Below are 25537 nucleotides of genomic sequence, written 5' to 3' on the forward strand. Positions count from 1 at the left end.
TCAGGTTCTTAAAAGAAGAATTTTAATTGAAGAAAAAAAGTAAAAGAATCACCTCTGTAAAATCAGGATGGTAAATACCTTACAGGGTAATCAGATTCAAAACATAGAGAATCCCTCTAGGCAAAACTTTAAGTTATAAAAAGAGACAAAAACAGGAATATACATTCCATTCAGCACAGCTTATTTTATCAGCCATTTAAACAAAACAGAATCTAACGCATATCTAGCTAGATTACTTACTGAGTTCTAAGACTCCATTCCTTTTCTGTTCCCAGCAAAAGCATCACACAGACAGAGAGAACCTTTGTTTCTCCCCTGCTCCAGCTTTGGAAGTATCTTGACTCCTGACTGGTCATTTTGGTCAGGTGCCAGCAAGGTTATCCTAGTTTCTTAACCCTTTACAGATGAAAGGGTTTTTCCTCTGGCCAGGAGGATTTTAAAGGTGTTCACCCTTCCCTTTATATTTATGACAACCACCATAGACACTTCAGAGCCCAATTCAACAAGGCGGGAGGAGGAGGAGGAGAAGCAAAGCAGGTGCTGAGGTGGAGGAAGATACCCCAGAATCCCTAGATGCATGCAGCCTGGAGCTGTTCTCAAGCCAGGAGGAAGGTAGCCAGTCGTGGCGGCCGGTGTTTGGGGAAGGACAAACACCAGAGGAGGTTCCTGGTAAATGGCTTGTATTTTGGGAAGGAAGTTATTCGGTGCGGGCTCTTGGGGTGAGGAGGGTTAGGGCTGCATGCATGCCAGATGCAGAATAGGGCACTGATGTGCTCTCTCACATCGTGGTAATCGGCCTCAGTGATCTCTTCAAAAGTCTCATCCAGAACTTGGGCAATGCGCTTGCACAGGTTTCTCAGGAGAGCCCCTGTGTTCTTTGTCCTGGTAAGGCTAACTTGTCTGCGCCACTGTGCCGTGAGGGGAGACCATTGCTGCAAACAGACAAGCTGCATATGGGCCAGGGCGGAATCCGCATTGCTTCCCAGGTCACCCTTAGCAGTGAGTTATCTTCCAGGACTAACTCCTGTGGAAAATGTGGGGACAATTCAAGCTCAGCAGTTTCTCGTTGGAGTCTGTTTTTGAAGCTTTTCTGAAGCAAATACTCACCAGCAACCACACACCAAAAACACTAACCTAGGAACCTGTCCTTGCAACAAAGCCCAATGCCAACTCTGTCCACATATTTATTCAAGTGACACCATCATAGGATCTAATCACATTAGCCACGGCATCAGGGGCTCATTCACCTGCACATCTAGCAATGTGATCTATGCCATCATATGCTAGCAATGCCCCTCTGCCATGTACATTGGCCAAACCGGACAGTCTCTATGCAAAAGAATAAATGGACACAAATCTGACATCAGGAATCATAACATTCAAAAACCGGTAAGAGAACACTTCACCCTCTGTGGTCACTCAGTAAAAGATTTAAGGGTGGCAATTTTGCAACAGAAAAGCTTCAAAAACGGACTCCAACGAGAAACTGCTGAGCTTGAATTAATATGCAAACTAAATACCATTAACTTGGGTTTGAATAGAGACTGGGAGTGGCTGGGTCATTACACATATTGAATCTATTTCCTTAAGTGAAGTATCCTCACACCTTCTTGTCAATTGTCTAAATGGGCCATCTTGATTATCACTTCAAAAGTTTTTTTGTCCTGCTGATAATAGCTCATCTTAACTAATTAGCCTCTCACAGTTTGTATGGTAACGTCCAACTTTTTTTCTTACTATATGTTCCATTCTGTGCATCCGATGAAGTGAGCTGTAGCTCACAAAAGTTTATGCTCTAATAAATTTGTTAGTCTCTAAGGTGCCACAAGTACTCCTGTTCTCATTTGGCACAAAATCTCTCATGCTGTGGCTCAGGCTTGAGGTGCAGTTTATCAGTAGTCTTCCTTCTCTCAGTTCTCCTCCCCAGGCAGCTAATTCCCAGTATGGAGCCCCACTAATCTCCCCAGACAAAGTAAAAAGCAGCAGCCACTCAGCTCTGTAACTCTCCATTCAACACTGTACAGAAATGACAAAAGGCAACCGCAAGGGGGCTGAGGCTGTCAGTAAACTCATTTATTACAACTCATTCAGTTATTAAAAACCCACCACACAGAGCATGAGGCTCCCTGACCTGGAGGAGTCTGCACATACCCAGGTCCCAGAGGGATTTAGTCCTTCTTGGCATAGATACCATCCAGCGCATTCTGGGCATCTGTGATCTGCTGCTGCAGTCTCTCTCTGGTAGCCTCGTTAATAGCTTTTTTCAGCATGCCTTTCATTTCTTCCACGACAGCCCGGTAACCCGCCGTGTTGTGGAACACCCGGACGGCCCGATCCCCACACGACACAAGGTAGCGACTGTTAATGTCAAAGGCCAAGTCCGTGATGTACTCTCCATGGACGTTGACAAAGTGTTCCTCCTTCTCTCCCCTCCGGGTGTTGTACACAGTGATGCTGGTGCAGCTCGAGATGGCCAGCACACGAGCATCAGGGGACAGGGCAATGCGACAAGGCTCCATCACTTCACACTTCCCTGTCAAGAGCAGATAAGGATCCTGTTGCTTCTTGTATTCTACATCTGTGTCCCACAGCTTCCAGGTGCCATCCTTCGAAACAGTCGCCATCCTATGGCAGGAGAGAGCACACACATCACAGCTGCAAACAGACGAGGCGGCACCATTCCTCTCTCCACCCCCACAAACCACAGCCCCTGGTATGGAACAGAAAGAAGAAACAACTCTCCTGAACAGTGCAGACTGCAAGTAGAGAGCAGCTGACCCCATTATCTGGGGAGAGGGGAAGGTTAGTGCTCATAAAAGCAATTCCCTTCAAACATGAGCATATGGGCCTGTCACCAATTGGGTCAAAACTGACGGAAAAGGAAATCTCAAATGTTAATATAAACACGAGTCTTCATTCTCCATCCAAGTGGGGAAGAATGGTTATGTACCAAGGTTAGCGCAATCTATCTGGAGTGGGGGAGGAAGAAGTGGGACCCTCCCTGGGTGAGCGCAGTCTCCATGCTGACTTAGAGATTTGCTTCCATGGATTCCTTTTCCCAAGCTTCCTATTGGTCAGGATGGACAGTTTTGGGGCACACTGCTGAGAAAGAGGAGTCCATACAGACTTACTGCTTCTAGACATTAGAAGGGGCCAGCTAACAAGCCACAAGGGAATGGGATACCGGTATTTTTCGGGTAGCTCCTTACCGTCTGGAGTCATTGGAGAAAGAGAAGAAGTACACACCAGCAGCATGGCCCTTCAGCTCAAACGCCCTGGTCACCTCCCGGAAGTCTCCTCCCTTGCCAAAGCACACCTCCCATACCTTCACATCAGGGGTGAAACCACATGATGCTACAAACCTTGGGAGGGGAGAAAGAGCATGCATGTTCATCAATTATGCCAGCCCAGTCACTAAGCATCTCCCAGGCCTGTGACGGCGTCAGCCCTCGGGTCAGATCCTCTAGTGCCTAAGCTTGGAGCCTAATGAGCCCATGGTCTCACTGGTGAGAGATCATTACAGAGTGATCTTGGTTAGTGGACAACGTCCACTACGAAAATCACATTTCCATCAGAAGATTTGGTAAAAGTAACCCCTACAATATTCTTAAACTTGAAAAAACAGAAACACAGCTGCACCTCTGACAGCACAAGTCTAGTCAGTCTCAGATCTGATGACATAAGCTTTTTCCCAGACTTCAGGAGAGTGGTTCGCAGTAACAGCAGCAGCAATGCTGAAGGTGAACAGGAAGCAAGCAGATGTAGAAAGGGAAGGAGAGATGAGCCAGAACATGCCTGGTGGTACCACTTTTAGACCTGCCCAAAGGCCCTTCTAAACAGGCAGGGGAACATAACCTTCCATAACTTCTCAAGGGTTTTTAGGGGTATGATGTACTGTTTAAAAGTGGATCTTTGAAATTTTAAAAAAAATCAATCAACTGCAAACAATTCGCGTTGATGCCCCTTTGGGAAAGGAGTGATGCTCCTGGCCCGTTCTATTTCTTTTGCCCCTCACACTCTCCGATGGGAGCAGATAGCATCCTAATCCCCCATCCCCTTGGCAGCTGTCTTGGGTTCCTCACCGCCCACAAGGAGATACAGCTGCAAAGGCATTGTTCATCTGGTTAGTGTTGATGTTGGCCAGGACTTCACCCTTCAGGTCCCAGATCAGGATGGTTGTGTCGCTGGAAGCTGTCATGATGAACTTCCCTAGGGAATGAAGGACAAAGATTAGTAGTCTCCAAAGTCTAGTGTTAGTCTGGCCACACAGAAGAACATGCTAGCAGCCAAACAGTCAGATCACTCAAGCTTCCTATGGGCTGTCCCACCCACCGCCAGGAGAGGCATGTCTAGTCTAGAAAGTGATCCATTCCTAGACATCAGGGAGCGGAAGGAAAAAGCAAAAGAACCCCACAATTCTGAGTGCTGTGGGGTGGGGAGAGATCCACTCTGAGCTCCCCTCTTCCTGGATGCAATAGCAGAGAGAGGCACAAGGCTAGCAAATGCTCATTAAGAGAAGGCAGTTTCAGCTGCCCTAGGACCAAAACTCTCCCCTCTGAGCAGGACCGCTGCACTTGACTGGGCTTAACATTTTTTGGAGGGGGGGAGGAGTTGTAAAGAAAAGGGCAGGAACTAAAGGTCCCAAATGCTTCTGTCCCGGGGCATGCTCCTTTTTGTAGCTAAGCAGACCATGGCCTTTCTGCATTCAGCCAGATAAAGCTTTCCAATAGTGCACAGAATATGCCAACCAGATTCTACAAGCTTCAGTGACATAAGGCTGTAAGTGTGTCCTCCTTGCTCATCACAGTCTTGTGAAAAGCACTTGCAAGAAGGCTCAGTTCCTGAGTCTGCACTGATGCTCAGTCCCTTTAGTTTCCACAGGGTGCACCAGGCTAGGAATGGTTGACTTTGAAATAAGACAGTTACCTTTTTCCGTAACTGTTGTTCTTCGAGATGCACTGCTCATAGCCATTCAACTTAGGTGCGTGTGCTCGCCACACGCACCGGTGCCGGAAGCTTTTCCCTCAGCAGTATCCACAGGGGACCAGCTCTGGTGCCCCTTGAAGTGGCGCGCACATGTCACAGCATATAGGGCGCTGCCGGCCCCCTCCACCTTCAGTTCCTTCTTGCTGGAAACTCCAACAGTGGGGAAGGAGGGCGGGTCATTGAATGGACATGAGCAACACATCTCGAAGAACACCAGTTATGGAAAAAGGTAACTGTCTTTTCTTCTTTGAGTGATTGCTCATGTCCATTCAACTTAGGTGACTCCAAGCAGTACCCCGGAGACAAGTAAGGAGTTCACGGACATGTAGATTACAACACAGCTCTGCTGAACCCAGCATCGTCCTTGGCCTGCTGCGTGATGGCATAGTGGGTAGTGAACATGTGAACCAAGGACCACGTCATGGCTTTACAGATGTCCTGGATTGGAACATGTGCCAGGAAGGCTGCCGAGGATGCCTACACCCTAGTTGAGTGGACACTTCCTGTTCTGCCTGGTGGTGAACAGATCCACTTGGGGAGATCCCCACCTCTGGAAGATCGCGCAGGCTACCTCTGGGTGAAGCACCCACTCGAGATGAGAGGAGAAGTCCTTGCTTAGGTGATCTGCTAACGTGTTCTTGACTCCTGGGAGGTGACATGCTTCTAGATGGATTCCGTGGTCGATGCAGAAGTCCCAAAGACGGAGTGCCTCTTGGCATAGGGCTGAGGACTGAGCTTCCCTAGTGTGTTGATATAGAACATAGAGGCTGTGTTGTCTGTCAAGACTCTGACCGACAGGTGACAAAGGAAGACTGCGCAAACCCTGCAGACCACCCTGAGCTCTTTGACATTTATGTGTAACGTCATCTCTTCCGGGGACCACGTACCCTGGGTCTGGAGATCGCTGAGGTGTGCCCCGAACCAAGATCCGAGGCATCCGAGACCAACTTGACCAAGAAGGGAGTGCTGTCAAAGGGGACTCCTTCCAGGACATTCCAAGGGTTGGATCACCATTGGAGTGAGGTATCGTTGTGAAAACGGTGACAATCTTTTCCAGGTGGTGCCTGGACTGGGAGTAGACAGTTGCCAGCCATTGCTGCAGGGTTCGCATCTGTAGCCTGGCATGGTACACAACATATATGCACACTGCTATGTGACCTAGGAGGTGCAGGCAAACCCTGGCCGTGGTCAGGGGAAATGCGGAGATTTCTGCGATGAGGTCCGCTAACGCCCTGAACCTATCCAGCAGCATGAACGCTCTGGCGGAGGCTGAGTCGAGCACTGCTCTGATTAACTGTATCCTCTGTACCTGAACCAATGTGGATTTTGTGTTGTTCACCAACAGTCAAGGCGATGGCACGTGCCCAACAGAACTGCAACATCCCCTTGGACCTGGAGTTGCCCTTGACGAGCCAGTCATCGAGGTACGGGTAGATCTGGATACCCGGACATCTGAAGTAAGCCGCCACCACCAGCATGCACTTGGTAAATACCCATGGTGGTGTTGCTAGGCCAAACGGAAGGACCGCGAACTGACAGTGGTTGGGACCTACCTTGAACCAGAGGAAGCATCTGGGTCCCTCAGAGATGACGATGTGGAAGTATGCATCTTTCAGATAGAGGGCAGCGTACCAGTCTCCCAGGGAAGGGATGATGGAGGCCAGGGAGACCACGTGGAACTTCAGTTTCACTAAGTAGCGGTTCAAGCTCCACAGGTCGAGTATGGGCCACAGACCACCCTTGGCCTTGGGGATTAAAAAGTATCAGGAATAGAACCCCTTGTTCCTGTACTTCACAGGAACTACCTCCACCACACCCAGGTGCGGTAGACCCTCTGCCTCCTGCATGAGAAGACTCTCGTGAGAATGATCCATGAAGAGGGACGGGGAGAGAGGGTAGAAAGTAACCGTAGGGTGTAACCCTGCACCACCATATTGAGGACCTGTCGGTCCGATGTTATAGACGCCCAGGAAGGAAGAAAGGTGATTGGCAAACACAGGGGAGAAAGGTAGTCTGCATTGTAGGTATCGGAGCTTATCCTGCAGCTAGGGAACCTCGCTCTGAACCTGAGCTAGAGCCCAAGTGATCTCTCCCCTGGGACCAAGATGGGGTTGAGAGGTGGGTCTGTCCTGATTGGTATACCGGTCACGCCTCCCGGAGTTGGATCTGGCTGACTTCGACGAGCGCCTGGATCGGGGCCTCAGTGACCAACGGCGCTCGGCAGATCCGCGACGGCCTTGGGCCAGCAATCTATGCCTCACGCTTAACGAATGGTACCAGGAACCAGAGCGGGCATGGCATCATGAAGATGAAGCTGCATGCGGTGATGCCGCCCTGGAGGATTGGTAATGGTCCAGAAAACGGTATCATCGGTTCCTCGACCTATCCCTGGAGTGGTACCAGTGCCGCGGAGATTCCAGGCACCAACTCCGAAACTCCTGCCAGGGGACGCGTGCCTCCAGAAGTCTGCACCCGGCAGAGCCACACCTCAAGTCTCTCTGCCCTTGTCCGAGGTCTGAAGACCAGATGGGGATGCGAAATTTCTCCCTATCATGGTCAGAAGCGTGTTGGCTGCGAGAGGGCGAGTGTTGGCAGGATGTCCCCAGTGACAGGGAGTATTGCCATAGAGGTGGAGACTGGGATGGTTCAAATGTGGGTTTACTCTATGACTGGGACCCCACAGAAACCGGAGTGGGAGGAACATAATCTCTTGCGCTGCTTGCAGGGCCTCCGGTGTGGACGGCACCTGGAGCTGATAAGGACCTCCATTGCTATCCGGGGTAGCCAGCGGGGAGAGGGCTGGGCAACACCGCTCAACGTGAGCTGGGGCCTGAGATCCTGAAAGGGATGAAGAGGTGCCCAAGACAGGGCCTTGATCCACCCCAGACTTGTCCTTTCCCTTGCGGGAAGCTGGAGACCTTCTTCACTCCGTCTTCTTGGCTAGTGCCACGTAAGGGGACCGGTGCCAGCTCACAGATGGTACTGACAGGGCACTGCGCACCGAGGTCACAGTGCTCGGCATCAAATCAGAGCGCGGTTCCGGCATCAGGGTAAGGGCAGACTCAATAAGGAGTGCTTTCAAGCGAATGTCACGCTCCTTCTTCATCCTGGCTTGATTCTGCAGAACTTGCAGATTCTGCACGTATCACTAATGTGACCTACACCCAAGCACTGTAAACAACTGTTATGTGGATGGCTAATGGGCATGGGCCTTTTACAGCAATCGCAGGGCTTCAAGCCTGGGGACCGGGACATGCCCAGTCCCGATGCGAAGTCCCATTCGGGACCGACTAAGTCTCTAACAAATAGGGAAACTAAAACTAGAGAGAAACTATATACAATAATATACAACAGGTAAATGGGTTTGAACAAATGAGACGCAACAGTGCTAGCTAAAGCAGCAACAGTTCTATGCACCGTCACTTGTAGCAAGAAGGAACTGAGAGTGGAGGGGGCCGGCGGTGCCCTATATGCCACGGCATATGCGCACCACTCCAGGGGGCACCAGAGCCGATCCGCTCCGGATACTGCTGAGGGAAAAACTTCCAGCACCTGTGCATGTGGCAAGCACACATACCTAAGTTGAATGGACATGAGCAATCACTGGAAGAAGAAGCCAATGTACAGGCTGCCATCAGTCTGAATTCTGAGCACTGCCTGGGAAGTCACATCAGCTTCTTGGGCCTGGTGCCTCTCAGAATCCATTGTCAGAGTTGGAGTCTACAGAGGCGGCAGGATAACGATGCAGTTAAAAGACTTGACTCCCCACAAGAAACTCACCCCAACAGGTGCAGGTAATTGAAGGGACGCTGCCCTCTTAAAAGTCATGGATAAAGAAACTGATTTGGTTACAACCCATGCTACTAATGCACTGCAGATTGCTGCTGATGCCATTTACTTCGTGTATTTCTCTCAGCTTGGACACAATGAATGTTTCCCATTTGTTCAGAGACAAAAGGTGGATGATGTAATGGCTTTTATTGGACCAACTTCCATTGGTGAGAGAAATAATCTTTTGAGCTTACACATAGCTCTTCTTCAGGTCTGGGAAACTTACTCAGGCCATGTCTGCACTTGGCATGCTGAATCAGCGCAGCTGCGCCACTTAAGTGAAGATGCTCCTACGCCAATCGGAAAGAGCTCTCCCATCGGTGTAGTTAAACCACCTCCCTGAGAGGAGGCAGCAACTCTCCCATCAACATAGCACTGTCTACATGGAGGATTAAGGTCAGTGTACCTATGTTGCTCAGGGGTGTGGATTTTTAACCCCCCTGAACAACTTAGTTATACTGACATAGCTCTGTAGCGTGGACCTGGCCTCAGAGTGTCACAGCTAAATACATGGTGAAACAAATTGTTTAGCGTTAAGTAGGTAGTTAACCCAAGGGACCATTCAAGGTGAAGTAGCCCATTAACACCCCTCCAATCACAGAGAGGAAAGGAAGGGTGGGAAGAGCAGGTGGGGGGCGGAGGGGGTGTGTTAGTGGGCTGGTTATAGATTGTTATAATAAGCCATAAATCCAGTGTTTATTCAGTCCATGATTCCTAGTGTCTAGTAGAGTTGATTTTAAGCTCCCAAGCTTGTGTTTTGAAAGTGTTGCATAGGTTTCCTTTGAAGATGAGGACTGACAGGTCAGACAGAGTGACTGTTGTGGTGAGAGGGTCTTTTTGTCTGTTACCATTTTCTGTTACCATAGTGATTGTCTGCCTTCACCCACATAGTTGCTATTGGGGCACTTAGTGCACTGGATGAGGTACACTGCGTGTGGCGATAGACATGTATAGGACCATGGATCTTGAAAGGTGCGTTGTGGGGGGCTGTTGATCGCTGTAGCAGTGGAGATAGGTCTGCAGGTTTTGCATCTGTTGTTCTGGCAGGGTCTGGCGCTGCTTTGCGTTGGGAGTCCCCTGGGCTGTAGGGAGCTTGCTTCTGATGATAAGCTTGGAGACATCATCTGAAGGCTAGAGGAGGGGGTTCAGGAAAGATTTCTTTCAGGATGGGGTCCCCATCGAGTATGGGTTGTATTTGTTTGATGGTACCCCACATGGATTCCAGTGTGGAGTGGTAGATGACAAGTGGGGTATGTTGTCAGAGGGGGTTTTATTTCTGTATTGAAGCATGTTCTCTCAGGGTAGCTGGGTGGCCTGTTCCATGATGCGATCTATTTCTCTGGTGGAGCGTCTGTGTTTGGTGAAGGCAGTTTTGAGTGTATTATGGTGGGGTATGTTGCTGACGAAAGCTTATCCTCAAATAAATTTGTTAGTCTCTAAGGTGCCACAAGTACTCATTTTCTTTTTGTGAATACAGACTAACACGGCTGCTACTCTGAAACCTATCCTCAGACAGGTGCACACAGGCATTTTCCTGCCAATGTGACTCAGTCTAGAGCTGGAAAGCCCAAGTCTCAGGTCAAACGGTAGTTCAGTATAAAGCCTTCTCCAACTGCAGTCATTCTAAGGAGACAGCCACCAAAGGAGCTAATTATGCAGTTATGAGCTTCTTATGGCACTAGAGTCCCAACAATAGCACCTCACAGTTGGGAAACAGGGTGGACAGCAGAGTTTTCCCACAGTAAAACACATTCATAGGGCTAGAGTGACGCTAGCCACCCTGGGATGGGGTTACTTTGACTTGGGTCTGTTCACTGCACAGCCCTCAGTTTGAGCATGGGACAGAAAATCCTTAGCTTAGGGTTAAAATGCAGTGTAGATGCTCAAGCCCAGAGTTCTCCGATACAGGTCAGCTGACTCGAATCCCACTAACCCTAGGCTTACATTGCTGTGTAGACATACCCTCTAAGTTTCCCAGACTTGAAGTAGAGCTCTGTATAAGCTTGAAAGCTTGCGTCTCTCACTAACAGAAGTTGGCCAATGAAAGATATTACCTCACCCACCTTGTCTCTCTAACATCCTGGGACTGACACAGCTACAACATCCCATTTGTTCAGTCAGGTTTGCCCTCAGATTGTTTGCTGCAATACTTGGGATTCCAACATCACAGCCAAGTGCTGTATTAAAAACTAACATTTCTCCACAACTCTAAAAACAGAAATCCAGTGAAAATACTCATTTCACTCGGGAGTCACACACAGTTCAACAGTGTCCCTTGAAATGCTAGGGCTCCTACAAACAATGATGTGACCCCTCTTGCAGCCACAACTCTGAGCAGGGTCACAGTACGTTCAGAGGTAAGTCTTAATCCATCAGGACCTGTGTGTATTAACAGTACAACAGCTGAGTTCCCACCATTGGGAACAATGTTTTGTTACATGGATCCCAGAAGCTCACGGTGAGCACCCCCTTCCTCATCCTATCAGCCTGCACTTGGAGATTCTTACCAGTTAAAACCACATCTGTGTGTCAGAATACAGCGTATACAGTTTTAGAGACCAGACCTCTTTGCAAGCAGAATCTCTGAAGAGTCAAGAAGAGAGAACATGTGCACTAGGAAGTGAATTTGAATGTTCCTGGTTCTTACAGGAAGAACTCTCTTTGTGGACATTAAATATAAGCACTTAACACATGAGAAGTGGAGACAGAAGCGTTAAGTGACTTCTCCAAGGTCACTCAGTCAGTTACTGAGCTGCAATTAGATCTGAGGTGTGACCAATGCTCAAACCAGCAGCTGCTGCTCTTCAGAAAGTACAAGGCAGATGGCTCACAAGCCCAGATGAAAGGGGGCAGCCCTGTCTCTGTACCTGTCTCAGCAATTCCGATGTTGATGATGGGGGCTTTGTGCTTCTTTGGGAAGTCTTCAAGGGCTGCAGTGAAAGTGAAGTTGCCATCCTCCTTCTTGGTCATTTTAAATACACGAATGGTCTCTCCGTTTGCCAGCCAGGTGATGAAGGCTCTGAATGAAGGAAGGACAGTCATTTCCTGGAGCCAACACAACGAACAAACCACTGCAGAATGTCATAGACCACATGTAGGCGTGCTCATCTCACACTAAGTTTATTTTTGTGCACCTTGCTAGATTGCAAGGGATATAGCTGGGTGACTAGAGGCAACCAATCCAGGAACTTGCTTAGAGCTTTCCTAGCCTGTCTCCCATTTGCAATGGTCTGAGTGTAGCTCTTTATATAGAATTTAGTGCTGGTGAGAAGTGCTAGATGGCAACTCTGATGACTGAATCCGCCGTTTGTCCCCAGAGTATGTACAACATGGGCAGCAGCAGCAGGGCAAGCTTCCCCATCACTACAGCTCTGAGATGCCTCTTCTCAGACACAGTCAAATAGGCCCCATAGCTCCTACTCCCTTTGTGAGAATGCCAAGTGTGACGCCTAGTGCCCATTTTGATGGTGGTTTTGATGATAACCCTAACCAAGACCCCCAGCTCACTCCATACAGGTCAAACAGTCATAGAATTATAGAATATCAGGGTTGGAAGGGACCTCAGGAGGTCATCTAGTCCAACCCCCTGCTCAAAGCAGGACCAAACCCCAACTAAATCATCCCAGCCAGGACTTTGTCAAGCCTGACCTTAAAAACATCTAAGGAAGGAGATTCTACCACCTCCCTAGGTAACGCATTCCAGTGTTTCACCACCCTCCCAGTGAAAAAGTTTTTCCTAATATACAGCCTAAACCTCCCCCACTGCAACTTGAGACCATTACTCCTTGTTCTGTCATCAGCTACCACTGAGAACAGTCTAGATCCATCCAGTCTAGATCCATTCCTCTTCCATCCTGCGGAAGAGAAGAATGAGGGGGGATTTGATAGCTGCTTTCAACTACCTGAAAGGGGGTTCCAAAGAGGATGGCTCTAGACTGTTCTCAATGGTAGCAGATGACAGAACGAGGAGTAATGGTCTCAAGTTGCAGTGGGGGAGGTTTAGATTGGATATTAGGAAAAACTTTTTCACTATGAGGGTGGTGAAACACTGGAATGCGTTACCTAGGGAGGTGGTAGAATCTCCTTCCTTAGAGGTTTTTAAGGTCAGGCTTGACAAAGCCCTGGCTGGGATGATTTAACTGGGAATTGGTCCTGCTTCGAGCAGGGGGTTGGACTAGATGACCTTCTGGGGTCCCCTCCAACCTTGATATTCTATTCTATGATTCTTTGGAACCCCCTTTCAGGTAGTTGAAAGCAGCAATCAAATCCCCCCTCATTCTTCTCTTCTGCAGACTAAACAATCCCAGTTCCCTCAGCCTCTCCTCATAAGTCATGTGTTCCAGTCCCCTAATCATTTTTGTTGCCCTCCGCTGGACGCTTTCCAATTTTTCCACATCTTCTTGTAGTGTGGGACCCAACACTGGACACAGTACTCCAGATGAGGCCTCACCAATGTCGAATAGAGGGGAACGATCACGTCTCTCGATCTGCTGGCAATGCCCCTACTTATACATCCCAAAATGCCATTGGCCTTCTTGGCAACAAGGGCACACTGTTGACTCATATCCAGCTTCTCGTCCACTGTAACCCCAGGTCCTTTTCTGCAGGACTGCTGCCGAGCCATTCGGTCCCTAGTCTGTAGCGGTGCATGGGACTCTTCCTCCCTAAGTGCAGGACTCTGCACTTGTCCTTGTTGAACCTCATCAGATTTCTTTTGGCCCAATCCTTTAATTTGTCTAGGGCCCTCTGTATCCTATCCCTACCCTCCAGCGAACTCTCCTCCCAGTTTAGTGTCATCTGCAAACTTGCTGAGGGTGCAATCCATGCCATCCTCCAGATCATTAATGAAGATATTGAACAAAACCGGCCCCAGGACCGACCCTTGGGGCACTGCATTTGATACCGGCTGCCAGCTAGACATGGAGCCATTGATCACTACCCGTTGAGCCCGACAATTTAGCCAACTTTCTATCCACCTTATAGTCTATTCATCCAGCCCATACTTCTTTAACTTGCTGGCAAGAATACTGTGGGAGACCATGTCAAATGCTTTGCTAAAGTCAAGGAACAACACGTCCACTGCTTTCCCCTCATCCACAAAGCCAGTTATCTCGTCATAGAAGGCAATTAGATTAGTCAGGCATGACTTGTCCTGACTTGTTAGTCGACTTGTAGAGATAACTTTTGATTCCTACAATCTGTGCTGGATTCAAACCAATAAGGTACAGGGTTACAGCTACATGTGATCAGGCACAACCTAGGAGAGATGGCTGGGGTCATTACTACAGTTAAGGGGTTTGGCCATTTTTTATATTTAAAGACCACAGCTTATCATGCTGACCAATATTCTCGCATTGTTTCCTTGGGTACACAGAGATGGGAATACATCTCATGTCTCGTCTTGCACTTCAACTGTAAACCTCTTGAGGCAAAGATGGTCTTTTTGTTGTTTGTACAGCGCCCAGAACAATGGGGGCTGGGTCCATGGCTGGGGCTTCTAGGAGCTACATTAATACAGGTCATAAAACAAAGACTCCAGGATCATTTGCACTTTGTGTGATGTAAACATGCTGAGAAACAGCTGCAGCTCTGCTCACAGCACTGGCCTGAGAGCCTGGGAAGTGCTGCAGCTCGCCAGCCTGCATAGTTAACCTGTTGCCAGGCCCAGACAGTGGGGAGAGGGAAAAAGAAGCTGAAGTCAGAGCCCAGCTTCTGGGACACTGGAAGCCTGCAGGAGTAGGAACAGGCCAATTCTGAACTCACTAAACCCTGTGAAAAAAGAGGAACTAATTTTCAGGTAAGGGAATTTATTTGTTCAGATCAGCAAGGACCTAATAAATCTTCAGGGGCAGAGTGTGCTGGACAAGATCCTGCTCCCCCACTTAGGCCTTTGGTAATAAGAAGAGCTATCCTGTCAAGCTAGGAAAAGAAAACCCTTCCTTTTTAAGTCTCGTGCTTTCATTTCCCAGCCCCACCCACAGCAGTCACTTCTCACCTGGAATCTGGGCTGAAGCAGACCAGTGTAGCATGGTCCAGTTCCACATTGGCTCGCATGCAGCGGTGCTCACGCTCCAGGAAGTCTTTGGTGCTCCAGATCCGGACAGTGCGGTCATCAGCGCAGGACACCAAGTACTTGCCGTTGCTACTGAAGTTGAGGCAGGTTACACTCCCACTGTGACCCTGTCGAAAACAAGCATGATCAGCACCAGCTTTTTGCGTGATGAATGGAACAGGTAATCTGCCTGTTCCATCCCAGGGCTCCAAGGCCTGCTGAAAGGAAATGTGGGAAACAAGCAGGGAGAACTGGAAGTCCTGACACAGTCAAGGAATTATGAGGTGATTGGAATAACAGACTTGGTGAGATAACTCACATGACTGGAGTACTGTCATGGATGGATATAAACTGTTCAGGAAGGACAAGTGGGGCAGAAAAGGTGGGGGAGTTGCACCGTATGTAAGGGCATGGCTACACTTGCAGATGCGCAGTGTGTTAAACCCGCCTTCATACAGCGCAGTAGAGAAAGCGCTGCAGTCTGTCCACACTGACAGCTGCAAGTGCACTGGCGTGGCCACATTTGCAGCACCTGCAGCAGCACTGGGAGCGGTGCATTGTGGGCAGCTATCCCACAGAGCACCTCTTCCCATTCTGGCGCTGTGGATTGTGGGAAGGGGGCAGGAAGTGCAGGGCATTCTGGGTCCTGTCCCAATGCCCCGTGATGCATCGGTTCGCATCCCAGCATTCCCTTTGCTTCTGTCCACATTTGGCGCCATCTTTCAATGGTTTTTGTATGGCGCGCTCTGTCTTCCCTTTCGGTCTGCGGGAATGGAGCCTGAACTGCTGAGGAATATGCTGACGAGTCTCACCAGCATGTCACGTTTGGCAGTTGAGTTATTCCTTAAGATCCAAAGTGACAGTGAGGACTCCGACGAGGATATCGACTAGAGTAACGCAAACGACACAAGTTTGCTTGTGGCATTCACGGACATGCTCACCACCGTGGAACGCTGCTTTTGGGCTCAGGAAACAAGCACTGAGTGATGGGATCACAGCATCATGCAAGTCTGGGATGACAAGCAGTGGCTGCAGAACTTTTGGATGAGAAAAGCCACTTTCATGGGACTGTGTGAGGAGCTCGCCCCCACCCTGCAGTGCAAGGACACTAGATTGAGAGCTGCCCTGACAGTGGAGAAGTGGGTGGCTATTGCAATCTGGAAGCTGGCAACTCCAGACAGCTACCGATCAGTCGCTAACTAATTTGGAGTGGGGAAGTCGACCGTTGGAATCATGTTGATGCAAGTTTGCAGGGCCATTAATCGCATCCTGCTCAAAAGAACCATGACTAAGTAACGTGTATGACATTGTGGCTGGCTTTGCACAAATGGGTTTCCCTAACTGCGGAGGGGCGATAGATGGCACACATATTCCAATTCTGGCACCAGCCCACCTAGCCTCCAAGTATGTTAATCGGAAAGGGTATTTCTCTATGGTTCTACAAGCGCTTGTGGATTACTATTGGCCTTTCATTGACATTAACGCAGGCTGGCCTGGAAAGGTGCATGACGCACGCATCTTTCAGAACATTGGCCTGTTCAAGAAGCTGCAGGCCGGGACTTTTTTCCCAGACCAGATCACAGTAGGGGGAAGTCGAAATGCCCCTTGCGATCCTTGGAGATCCCGCTTACCCTTTAATGCCGTGGCTCATGAAACCCTACACAGGGAGTCTTGACAGCAGCAAGGAGTGGTTCAACAACAGGCTGAGCCAGTGCAGAATGACTGTGGAGTGTGCTTTTGGTCGTTTAAAGGGCTGCTGGCACTCTCTGTATGGGAAGCTGGACCTGGCTGACGACAGCATCCCTGCAGTTATATCCACGTGCTGTACCCGCCATAACATTTGTGAAGGGAAGGGTGAACAATTTGCTCAGGCATGGAACTTGGAGGTTCAACACCTGGAGACTGAATTTGAACAACCAGAGAGCAGGGCTATTAGAGGGGCCCAGTGCGGAGCTGCAAGGATTAGGGATGCCTTGAGGGAGCAATTTGAGGCTGAAAGCCAACAGTAATGTCTGGCGTGGTGCCCTGCATGGGAGTGAAGTGCGGTAGGAATCTGTATTTGCTACGTATGATACACTGACTTGCAGTGCCTGTTGCTTTCCTGGGCTAAGGTTTCTTTTACATTATGCTATAATAAAGAAGGTTTTCAAAGCCAAAAAAAATCAAGAAACAAATGCTTGGGAAACAGAAAGGGCAAGGGGGTGGGGTAGGGAATGGTAAAATCACAGATTTGCGTATGGCCTGTCTGGAGTGCTGTGCAATGCAGGCTGCACTTCAGGATGATGGGGGTTCAGTGCTGTGGATAAAGGCTGTAGTTTTCAGGGCTGGGTGGTGAAGCTACAAGTGTTGGAGGCAGCGGGTGGAACCCAGATGTTGGGAAAACATGCTGGCACCAGGGCTGCAGGGGGTGCAGGCGTGGTAGTGCTCTGCCTGCATGGCTATGAGCGCCTGGATCGAGTCTGCTTGGTGCTCCATGATGCTTATCAGCTGCTCTGTGCTTTGATGCCGGTGATCCGCATTCTGCTGGCATACCCTCCTTTCACTCTCCCGCCACTCCTGCACTTTATTTTATTTTCATTAGTTGAATGCTACATGACTTCATGTAGCATGTCCTCTTGCTTCTATGTGGCCTCTTCCTGATTCTTTGCAGCCTCTTGGCCATTGATAACACGAACGGCTGAGATCTCAAGGCTGCATCTGTAAAGGTAAATGCAACACTTAACAGAGGCAACATTGTTCACACCAGACAGAGCAAGGATCCCCCAGTACTCAAGGGCAAGCACAGTCTGCACAATAGCATAATTTGCTCGTCCCAAAGCAAGCACACATAACCCACCGAAGCCCCAAAATGGAGAGTAAGCACAGGGGCAAGCGTGACTGATTGTTTCACGGCTGTACTGTCCTCTGGGCGTCTATGCCTTGGGGAGAGCCAACAGCGGCAGGGGGCCCCTAGATTGAACACTTTCCCCACATTTTTCACAGGAGTTCATCCTGGAAGAGATCTCGCTGCTAAGCGTGACCAGGGAAGCAAGGGAGGGTCTTCTACTGCAATGCGGATTCCGCCCTGGCTCATATGCAGCTTGCTTGTGTGCAGCAATGGTCCCCCCGCCCCTCATGGCACAGTGGCACGGACGAGTTAGCCTTACCGGGACGAGGACAACAGTGGCTCTCCCAAAAAACCCGTGCAAGCCATTGCCCAAGTTCTGGCAGAGATCTTTGAAGAGATCACTGAGGCCGATTACCGCGATGTGAGGGAGCACATCAACGCCCTATTCCGCTTCTAGGCATGCATGCAGCCCTAACCCTCCTCGCCCCAAGAGCCAGCACCAAATAACTTCCTTCCCAAAATAAAAGCCGCTTACCAGGAACCTCCTCTGGTGTTTGTCCCTCCCCAAGCACCGGCCGCCGCGACTGGCTACCTTCCTCCTGGCTTGAGAGCAGCTCCTGGCTGCATGCATCTAGGGATTCCAGGGTGTCTTCCTCCACTGGAGCACCCTCACTCCCGCTTTGCTGCTCCTCCTCCCGCCTTGTCGAACTGGGCTCTGAAGTTTCCATGGTGGTACTCAGAGTGGAGGTGGGGTCGGCCCCAAGTATCGCGTCCAGTTCTTTGTAGAAACGGCAGGTCACAGGGGCAGCATCAGAGTGGCAGTTTGCCTTGCGGGCTTTCCAGTAGGCATTCCACAGCTCCTTCACTTTAACGCTGCACTGCAGTGCGTCCTGGTCATGGCCCCTTTCCATCACATCCTTGATATCTGCTCGAAGGTACTGTAATTCCTACGGCTGGAGAGCAGGTGGGACTGGACAGATTCTTCCCCACAAACACTGATGAGGTCCAGCACCTTGCCACTGCTCCATACTGGGGATCGCCTGGCGCATGGAGGCATGGTCACCTGGAAAGATTTGCAGAGAGCACTCCACGCCTGGCTGAGCAAACAGGAAGGGGATTTTCAAAATTCCCAGATAATTTAAAGGGCGGGTCTGACAGTTGGTCACCTGAGGGCTGGGCAGTAGAGTTCAAAGTGATGACCAGAGTGGCTAGAACAGGCATTGCAGGACACTTCTGGAGGCGGATCACAGCACAACAAGAGACCAGGGCGTCCACACTGGCGCCGCGGTGGTCCAGCAGTGGCTCAGCAAACGTTATTCCACTTGCCGAGGTGGAATACCAGCAGCACTGTAGCCGCAGAGACAGAGCACTCTGGGTGCCTTACCAGTGTGGACAGGTAGTGAGCTCGGGCGCCGAGGGCTCCTTTCTTGCGCTGTAACTTGCAAGTTTAGCCAAGCCCTAAGAGAGCAGTATGACTGCTCAGAGTTCCAGTATGAAGCTTCAGAAAAACCTGAGTCTCTGGATTAAGTTTAGAAGTATGAACAACAAGAGTGATATCGTTGTGGAAATCTGCTATAGACCACCGGACCAGGGGGATGAGGCTTTCTTCAGGCAATTAACAGAAGTTACTAGATTGCAGGCCCTGGTTCTCATGGGAGACTTCAATCACCCCGATATCTGCTGGGAGAACAATACAGCAGTGCACAGACAATCCAGGAAGTTTTTGGAAAGTGTATGGAACAATTCCCTGGTGCAAGTGCTGGAGGAACCAACTAGGCATAGGTCTTCTCGACCTGCTGCTCACAAACAGGGAAGAATTAGTAGGGGAAGCAAAAGTGGAGGGGAACCTGGGAAGCAGTGACTATGAGATGGTCGAGTTCAGGATCCTGACACAAGGAAGGAAGGAGAGCAGCAGAATACGGACTCTGGACTTCAGAAAAAGCAGACTTTGAGTCCCTCAGGGAGCTGATGGGCAGGATCCCCTGGGAGAATAACATGAGGGGGAAAGGAGTCCGGGAGAGATGGCTGTATTTTAAAGAATCCTTATTGAGGTTGCAGGAACAAGAAAGAATAATAAATATGGCAAGCGACCAGCTTGGCTTCACAGTGAAATCCTTGCTGATCTTAAACACAAAAAAGAAGCTTACAAGAAGTGGAAGATTGGACAAATGACCAGCGAGGAGTATAAAAATATTGCTCGTGGATGCAGGAATGAAATTAGGAAGGCCAAATCACACTTGGAGTTGCAGCTAGCAAGAGATGTTAAGAGAAACAAGAAGGCTTTCTACCGGTATGTTAGCAACAAGAAGGTCAAGGAAAGTGTGGGCCCCTTACTGAATGGGGGAGGCAACCTAGTGACAGAGGATGTGGAAAAAGCTAAGGTACTCAATGCTCTTTTCCCCTGTCTTCACAAACAAGGTCAGCTCCCAGACTACTGCACTGGGCAGCACAGTAGGAGGAGGAGATGACCAGCCCTCTGTGGAGAAAGAAGTGGTTCAGGACTATTTAGAAAAGCTGGATGAGCACAAGTCCATGAGGCCGGATGCACTGAATCCGAGGGTGCTAAAGGAGCTGGCGGCTGTGATTGCAGAGCCATTGGCCATTATCTTTGAAAACTCATGGCGATCGGGCAAGGTCCTGGGTGACTGGAAAAAGGCTAATGAAGTGCCCATCTTTAAAAAAGGGAAGGAGGAGGAGGATCCAGGGAACTACAGGCTGGTCAGCCTCACCTCAGTCCCTGGAAAAATCATAGGGCAGGTTCTCAAGGAATCAATTCTGAAGCACTTAGATGAGAGGAAAGTGATCAGGAACAGTCAGCATGGATTTACCAACGGCAAGTCATGCCTGACTAATCTAATTGCCTTCTATGACAAGATAACTGGCTCTGTGGACGAGGGGAAAGCAGTGGACGTGTTATTCCTTGACTTTAGCAAAGCTTTTGACAGGGTCTCCCACAGTATTCTTGCCAGCAAGTTAAAGTAGTATGGGCTGGATGAATGGACTATAAAGTGGACAGAAAGCTGGCTAGATCATCGGGCAGTGATCAATGGCTCCATGTCTAGTTGGCAGCCGGTATCAAGCGAAGTGCCCCAAGGGTCGGTCCTGGGGCCTGTTCAGTATCTTCATTAATGATCTGGAGGATGGTGTGCATTTGCACCCTCAGCAAGTTTGCAGATGACACTAAACTGAGAGGAGCAGTAGATACGCTGGAGGGTATGGATAGGGTACAGAGGGACCTAGACAAGTTAGAGGATTGGTCCAAAAGTTCAACAAGGACAAGTGCAGAGTCCTACACTTAGGAAGGAAGAATCCCATGCACTGCTACGGACTAGGGACCAAGTGGCTAGGCAGCAGTTCTGCAGAAAGGGACCTAGGGGTTACAGTGAACGAGAAGCTGGATATGAATCAACAGTGCCCTTGCTGCCAAGAAGGCTAACGGCATTTTGGGCTGTATAAGAAGGAGCACTGGCAGCAGATCGAGGGACATGATCATTCCCCTCTATTCGGCATTGGTGAGGCCTCATCTGGAGTATTGTGTCCAGTTTTGGGCCCCACACTACAAGAAGGATGTGAAAAAATTGGAAAACATCCAGCAGAGGGCAATAAAAATGATTAGGGGGCTGAAGCACATGACTTATGAGGAGAGGCTGAGGGAACTGGGATTATTTAGTCTGCAGAAGAGAAGAATGAAGGGGGATTTGATAACTGCTTTCAACTACCTGAAAGGGGGTTCCAAAGAGGATGGATATAGACTGTTCTCAGTGGTAGCTGATGACAGAACAAGGAGTAATGGTCTCAAGTTGCAGTGGGGGAGGTTTAGGCTGGATATTAGGAAAAACTTTTTCACTGGGAGGGTGGTGAAACACTGGAATGCGTTACTTAGGGAGGTGGTAGAATCTCCTTTCTTAGATATTTTTAAGGTCAGGCTTGACAAAGATCTGGCTGGGATGATTTAGTTGGGGACTGGTCCTGCTTTGAGAAGGGGGTTGGACTAGATGACCTCCTGAGGTCCCTTCCAACCCTGATATTCTATTTCTATGGCCACAGCTGAGAGAGAGAGAGAGAGAAAACCATGTATATGAATCCCATCTGCTTCAAGGGCAAAAACCCACAGGACAGAGACCTTCTTCCCACCCAAGCATAGCAATGACCATCCCTTGGTCCTCACACCCATTCTCCTTCCTCCTGCTCTTCTTCTGTTCCAGGGCATACCTTTCACAGCCGATTCTCCAGGGCACTGGGCAAGTGAGACAGAGGGAATGTACACAGGATTGTGTGTGAAGAATGAGATGGGCTACAATAGCAAGAATAATAATTTCTAGCACTTACACAATGCTAGATCTCAGAGCACTTCAAAAAGGAGTTTGGGATAATTATCCCCATTTTACAGATGGGGAAACTTAGGCACAAGCAAGTCAAGGTCACTAAGCAGGCCAGTGTTAGAGCTGGAAACTGAACCCAGGTCTCCTGAGTCCCAATCCAGTGCCCTCTCCACTAGGCTACACTGCTTTCCAAAAATACCACCAAGCTGTTATGTAGCATTTTTCATATCATGTCATGCTACCCCTTGCCTGTGTGACTGCCTACAGCACCTCCTGCAGCTTGATTTCAGGAGGCAGCTGCTGACAAAACGAGACATATACCCATCATTAAGGAACTCTCAGCATTTCAGTGGGGACTGAAGAGAAGAGAAGAGCCTAGCAGAGGAATGCAGAGGCAATGAGCTCTGTGAGGAGCTGCAGCAATCACAGACTGGGATGGGGACAGGGACGTGACAAGAAGTGTTCACTTTTCAAGTGCCCAGGAGGAGCTGCTGGGGGTCACAGACATTAAACGAAACAGTCCCAAAGAAGGCACATCCGGGAATGGGCAGGGAACTTGTGCCTCATGCTTGAATGGCAGATCTCTGAGCAGGTGTGCGCAGATGCATGGAAGTCTGTTGGTACCTGTCCCCGTACATAACAGTAGGTCAATGTTTGTTGCCAGGCAAAAAAACAGGTGCTGATGCTCACCAACTGATACGCCAGTTACCTTGAGAGCAGCAGCTAGGAGTGGATGTGTGAAGTTGTGTTGCTGGGGCTTATCCTTGCGGCTTCGTTGGTGCTGCTTCTGTCTCTTTGGTCCTGATGTCTTACTTACTGCTTCTCCATTTACTTTCTGGTCTAGAAAAAAACAAGAGGAGAGACAAGCATCAAGGTGATTTCCTGACATCTGTATCTCATTAGGAAACAAAGAGACACACAAATCGAGTAAACCAGAGCCACCATGCGCACCGGGACACACAAAAGAGTTATGAAGCAGCTCTGATGCTAAGACGTTCTCTAGAAAGCCTGCTCCCTCCTCTTTGCTAAGAGATTCCCACTTGATAGATGGCTTAGACAGCCCCTAAAATGATATTCTCACAGTAAAGTGAAATACATCAGTTGTTTTTGGGTAGGGTGTGAGAAATTAATTTCCCCCTTAACTTGCCCTGACTTATCTAGGTATGAAAGCTTGTACATAACATAAGGAGCAATTGCTTGCACCACTTACTGTTAGAAACATAAAACTGCAAATTATTCTCAGTAGTTAACATACCATGCTATGGTATGCTAGAGTTCGGGTTGAGAGTTTTTAATCCGTAATTTGCAGATGCAAAGTTGTAGAAGAACATTGTAGTTATATGAAAAAAATCACCACTAGGAATTCAGCCTAGACTCCCCTTCCCAAGCTGACGGTATTCCACCAGTCATCCTGCACTAATATCCCTGTCCTTCTCCACATGTAGTATGAAAAAAAAGGCTCTTGGATTTCCACTTGAAGCAAAAATATGACTAAATAAGTCTACTGGTCTCTTTTTATCCTGGACACTAAGGCAGACAGGCTCCTGCCCTAAGCAAGGAGAGCAGAGTGTATTTACTGAAGAAAAGAACACAAAACAAGATTTTTCCAGAGGTAAAGAGAATAAGGTGATGTTAGCAAATTAAACACACACCACTATTCCGAAGAGTCACCTTGCTCCAGGGTGTGATGGAAACGATTTAACTCAGGTTTGCCTGGTACATTATCCTGCTCCACAAGCAGTGACTGAAGCTACATCAAGGTGGCGTACTGCACTATTAATGTCAGTCCTCCAGATTATGAGGACTGATATTAATATTCAATAGCTTCTGGGTCCCAGACCCAAAGAAACAGATAGAAGGCTTCTCTCCAGAAGGAAGAAAGCACTCACACCCTGGCAAGCAGATCTGGATCTTCCTAGATGTGGGTCATGACACCCAAGGCCAGCCACCATCAGTTCCTGGCAAACATTTACTTTTTTGAGCAAAATAATCTGGCTAGCGCCAGCAAAGCTACAAATTCCCACCAGAGCAAGAATGCATTTTTGGGGATCCCAGGAAAGGTACAGTCCTATTAAGAGTGTAATCAAGAGAGGGCAAAGCTACAGTGTAAGGTGGTGTCTCAGAGAAGGACTAAAACATCTGCACATGATGCTCTCTTGCTATGAGGCCTGTTAATTTAGTGGGTTTAGGCCTTGTCTACACTTAGAAGTTTTGCTGTTTTAACTGTAGTTAAGGCAGCAAACCCCCCGTAATGTAGATGCAGCTACACCACTGTAAAAGTACTTCTGGCAGTTAGTGGTACAGCTCATTTAGGTTTGGCAAAGTACCATATACCAGTATATCAGATCTACACTAGCGCTTTTATCAGCATAACTACACTGGTTAAAAAAAAAACCACAAAAATACAAAACGGCATGCCTTGGTCTGAATGCTGCTGTTACCAATCAGGTGGACAGCAGAAGGTGGATTTTTGAGTTCTGTCCTTCATCAAAACCTGCTATCCATTCTAGAGCAGTGGTTTTCAAACTGTGGGTCACGATCCAGTACTCACAAAAAGAAAAGGAGTACCTGTGGCACCTTAGAGACTAACAAATTTATCTGAGCATAAGCTTTCGTGAGCTACAGCTCACTTCATCGGATGCATTCAGTGGAAAAAACTTTCAACAGTTTTCTTCAACTGGGTCACCAGAAAAAAAGTCTGAAAACCACTGTTCTAGGCAGCTTTCCTGACCTGGAGAGCAGGCTTGTTTCACAGAGCAGGGTGATTTCGGGACTGTGGGTACACAGGCAGGCAGAACTTGGGGAGAAGGATGGCACTGGGGCTGAGGTACAGAATTAGGGGGTCGGAAACTCGGGTCTCCCAGTCCTGGGTGATTAGAAGAGCCCGAGTCTCTGGCTCCGGGCTGGAGGATACCCTGGCTCTGCCGGCCGGATGTCTGGGAAGCGCTGAGAGGAGCTAGCACCCTGGCTTTACCTCCAGGGGGCCTTCGCCTCTCTCCGTCCCCCTCGGGCTCTGCTCCCGAGCCGGAGGATCCCGCACCCCAGCCGGGCGCACCCAGCCACGTTTCCCGGGAACCGCATCCACCCCGGCAGCCCGCGTGCCCCTCAGTGGGGGCTGGCCTGGCTCCTCGGGGGTCGCCCGGTTCCGCTAGCTCCCTCGGCAGCGCCTGGTCCCCGCCGCTCTCGCAGGCAGACCGCTGGGCTGGATGGACCCAGCCTGGCTGGGCGTGGAGCCGCCTCCACCAGCCCGCCCCAGGCCCGCGAGCTCCCAGCCTTGCCGGGCTGGCGCGTCCCGCCCCCTCCGCGCACGGGGCCCGATCGACGGCGGCCGCGGCCCCGCTTACCGGCCGGCTCCCCGGTACCCGGCGGCGAGCCCCGGCCCAGCGCCGCCAGCAGCAGCAGGATCAGGGCGCCCAGGAACAGCGAGACCGCGATCAGCGCCTCCGCCGCCGCCTCCATCTTCCCGCCACCGCCACCTCAGCGCGCGGGGCCGAGCACGGCGCGGCAGCAACGCGCACG

The 25537-nt window shown here is 49.6% G+C and overlaps 1 protein-coding gene across 2 annotated transcripts; it reads right to left on the minus strand.

Moving 5' to 3' along the window:
• Window positions 1–25537, minus strand: TBL2 (transducin beta like 2). 2 transcript variants are annotated; one of them, XM_077836854.1, is made up of 7 exons: window positions 25363–25537; window positions 22728–22858; window positions 14813–14997; window positions 11685–11836; window positions 4083–4209; window positions 3210–3362; window positions 1–2625 (listed from the first exon to the last, which is right to left on the minus strand). In XM_077836854.1, the coding sequence occupies exons 1-7, from the start codon at window positions 25475–25477 to the stop codon at window positions 2169–2171; spliced, it is 1320 nt and encodes a 439-aa protein (XP_077692980.1). In that variant the 5' UTR covers window positions 25478–25537; the 3' UTR covers window positions 1–2168. The 2 variants fall into 2 exon arrangements, with proteins under 2 accessions (XP_077692980.1, XP_077692981.1); XM_077836855.1 differs by lacking the exons at window positions 22728–22858; window positions 25363–25537 and adding exons at window positions 17402–17566; window positions 18232–22673.

Source organism: Eretmochelys imbricata, chromosome 17 (genome assembly GCF_965152235.1).
Source record: "Eretmochelys imbricata isolate rEreImb1 chromosome 17, rEreImb1.hap1, whole genome shotgun sequence".
In the NCBI taxonomy this organism is placed as follows: domain Eukaryota; kingdom Metazoa; phylum Chordata; order Testudines; family Cheloniidae; genus Eretmochelys; species Eretmochelys imbricata.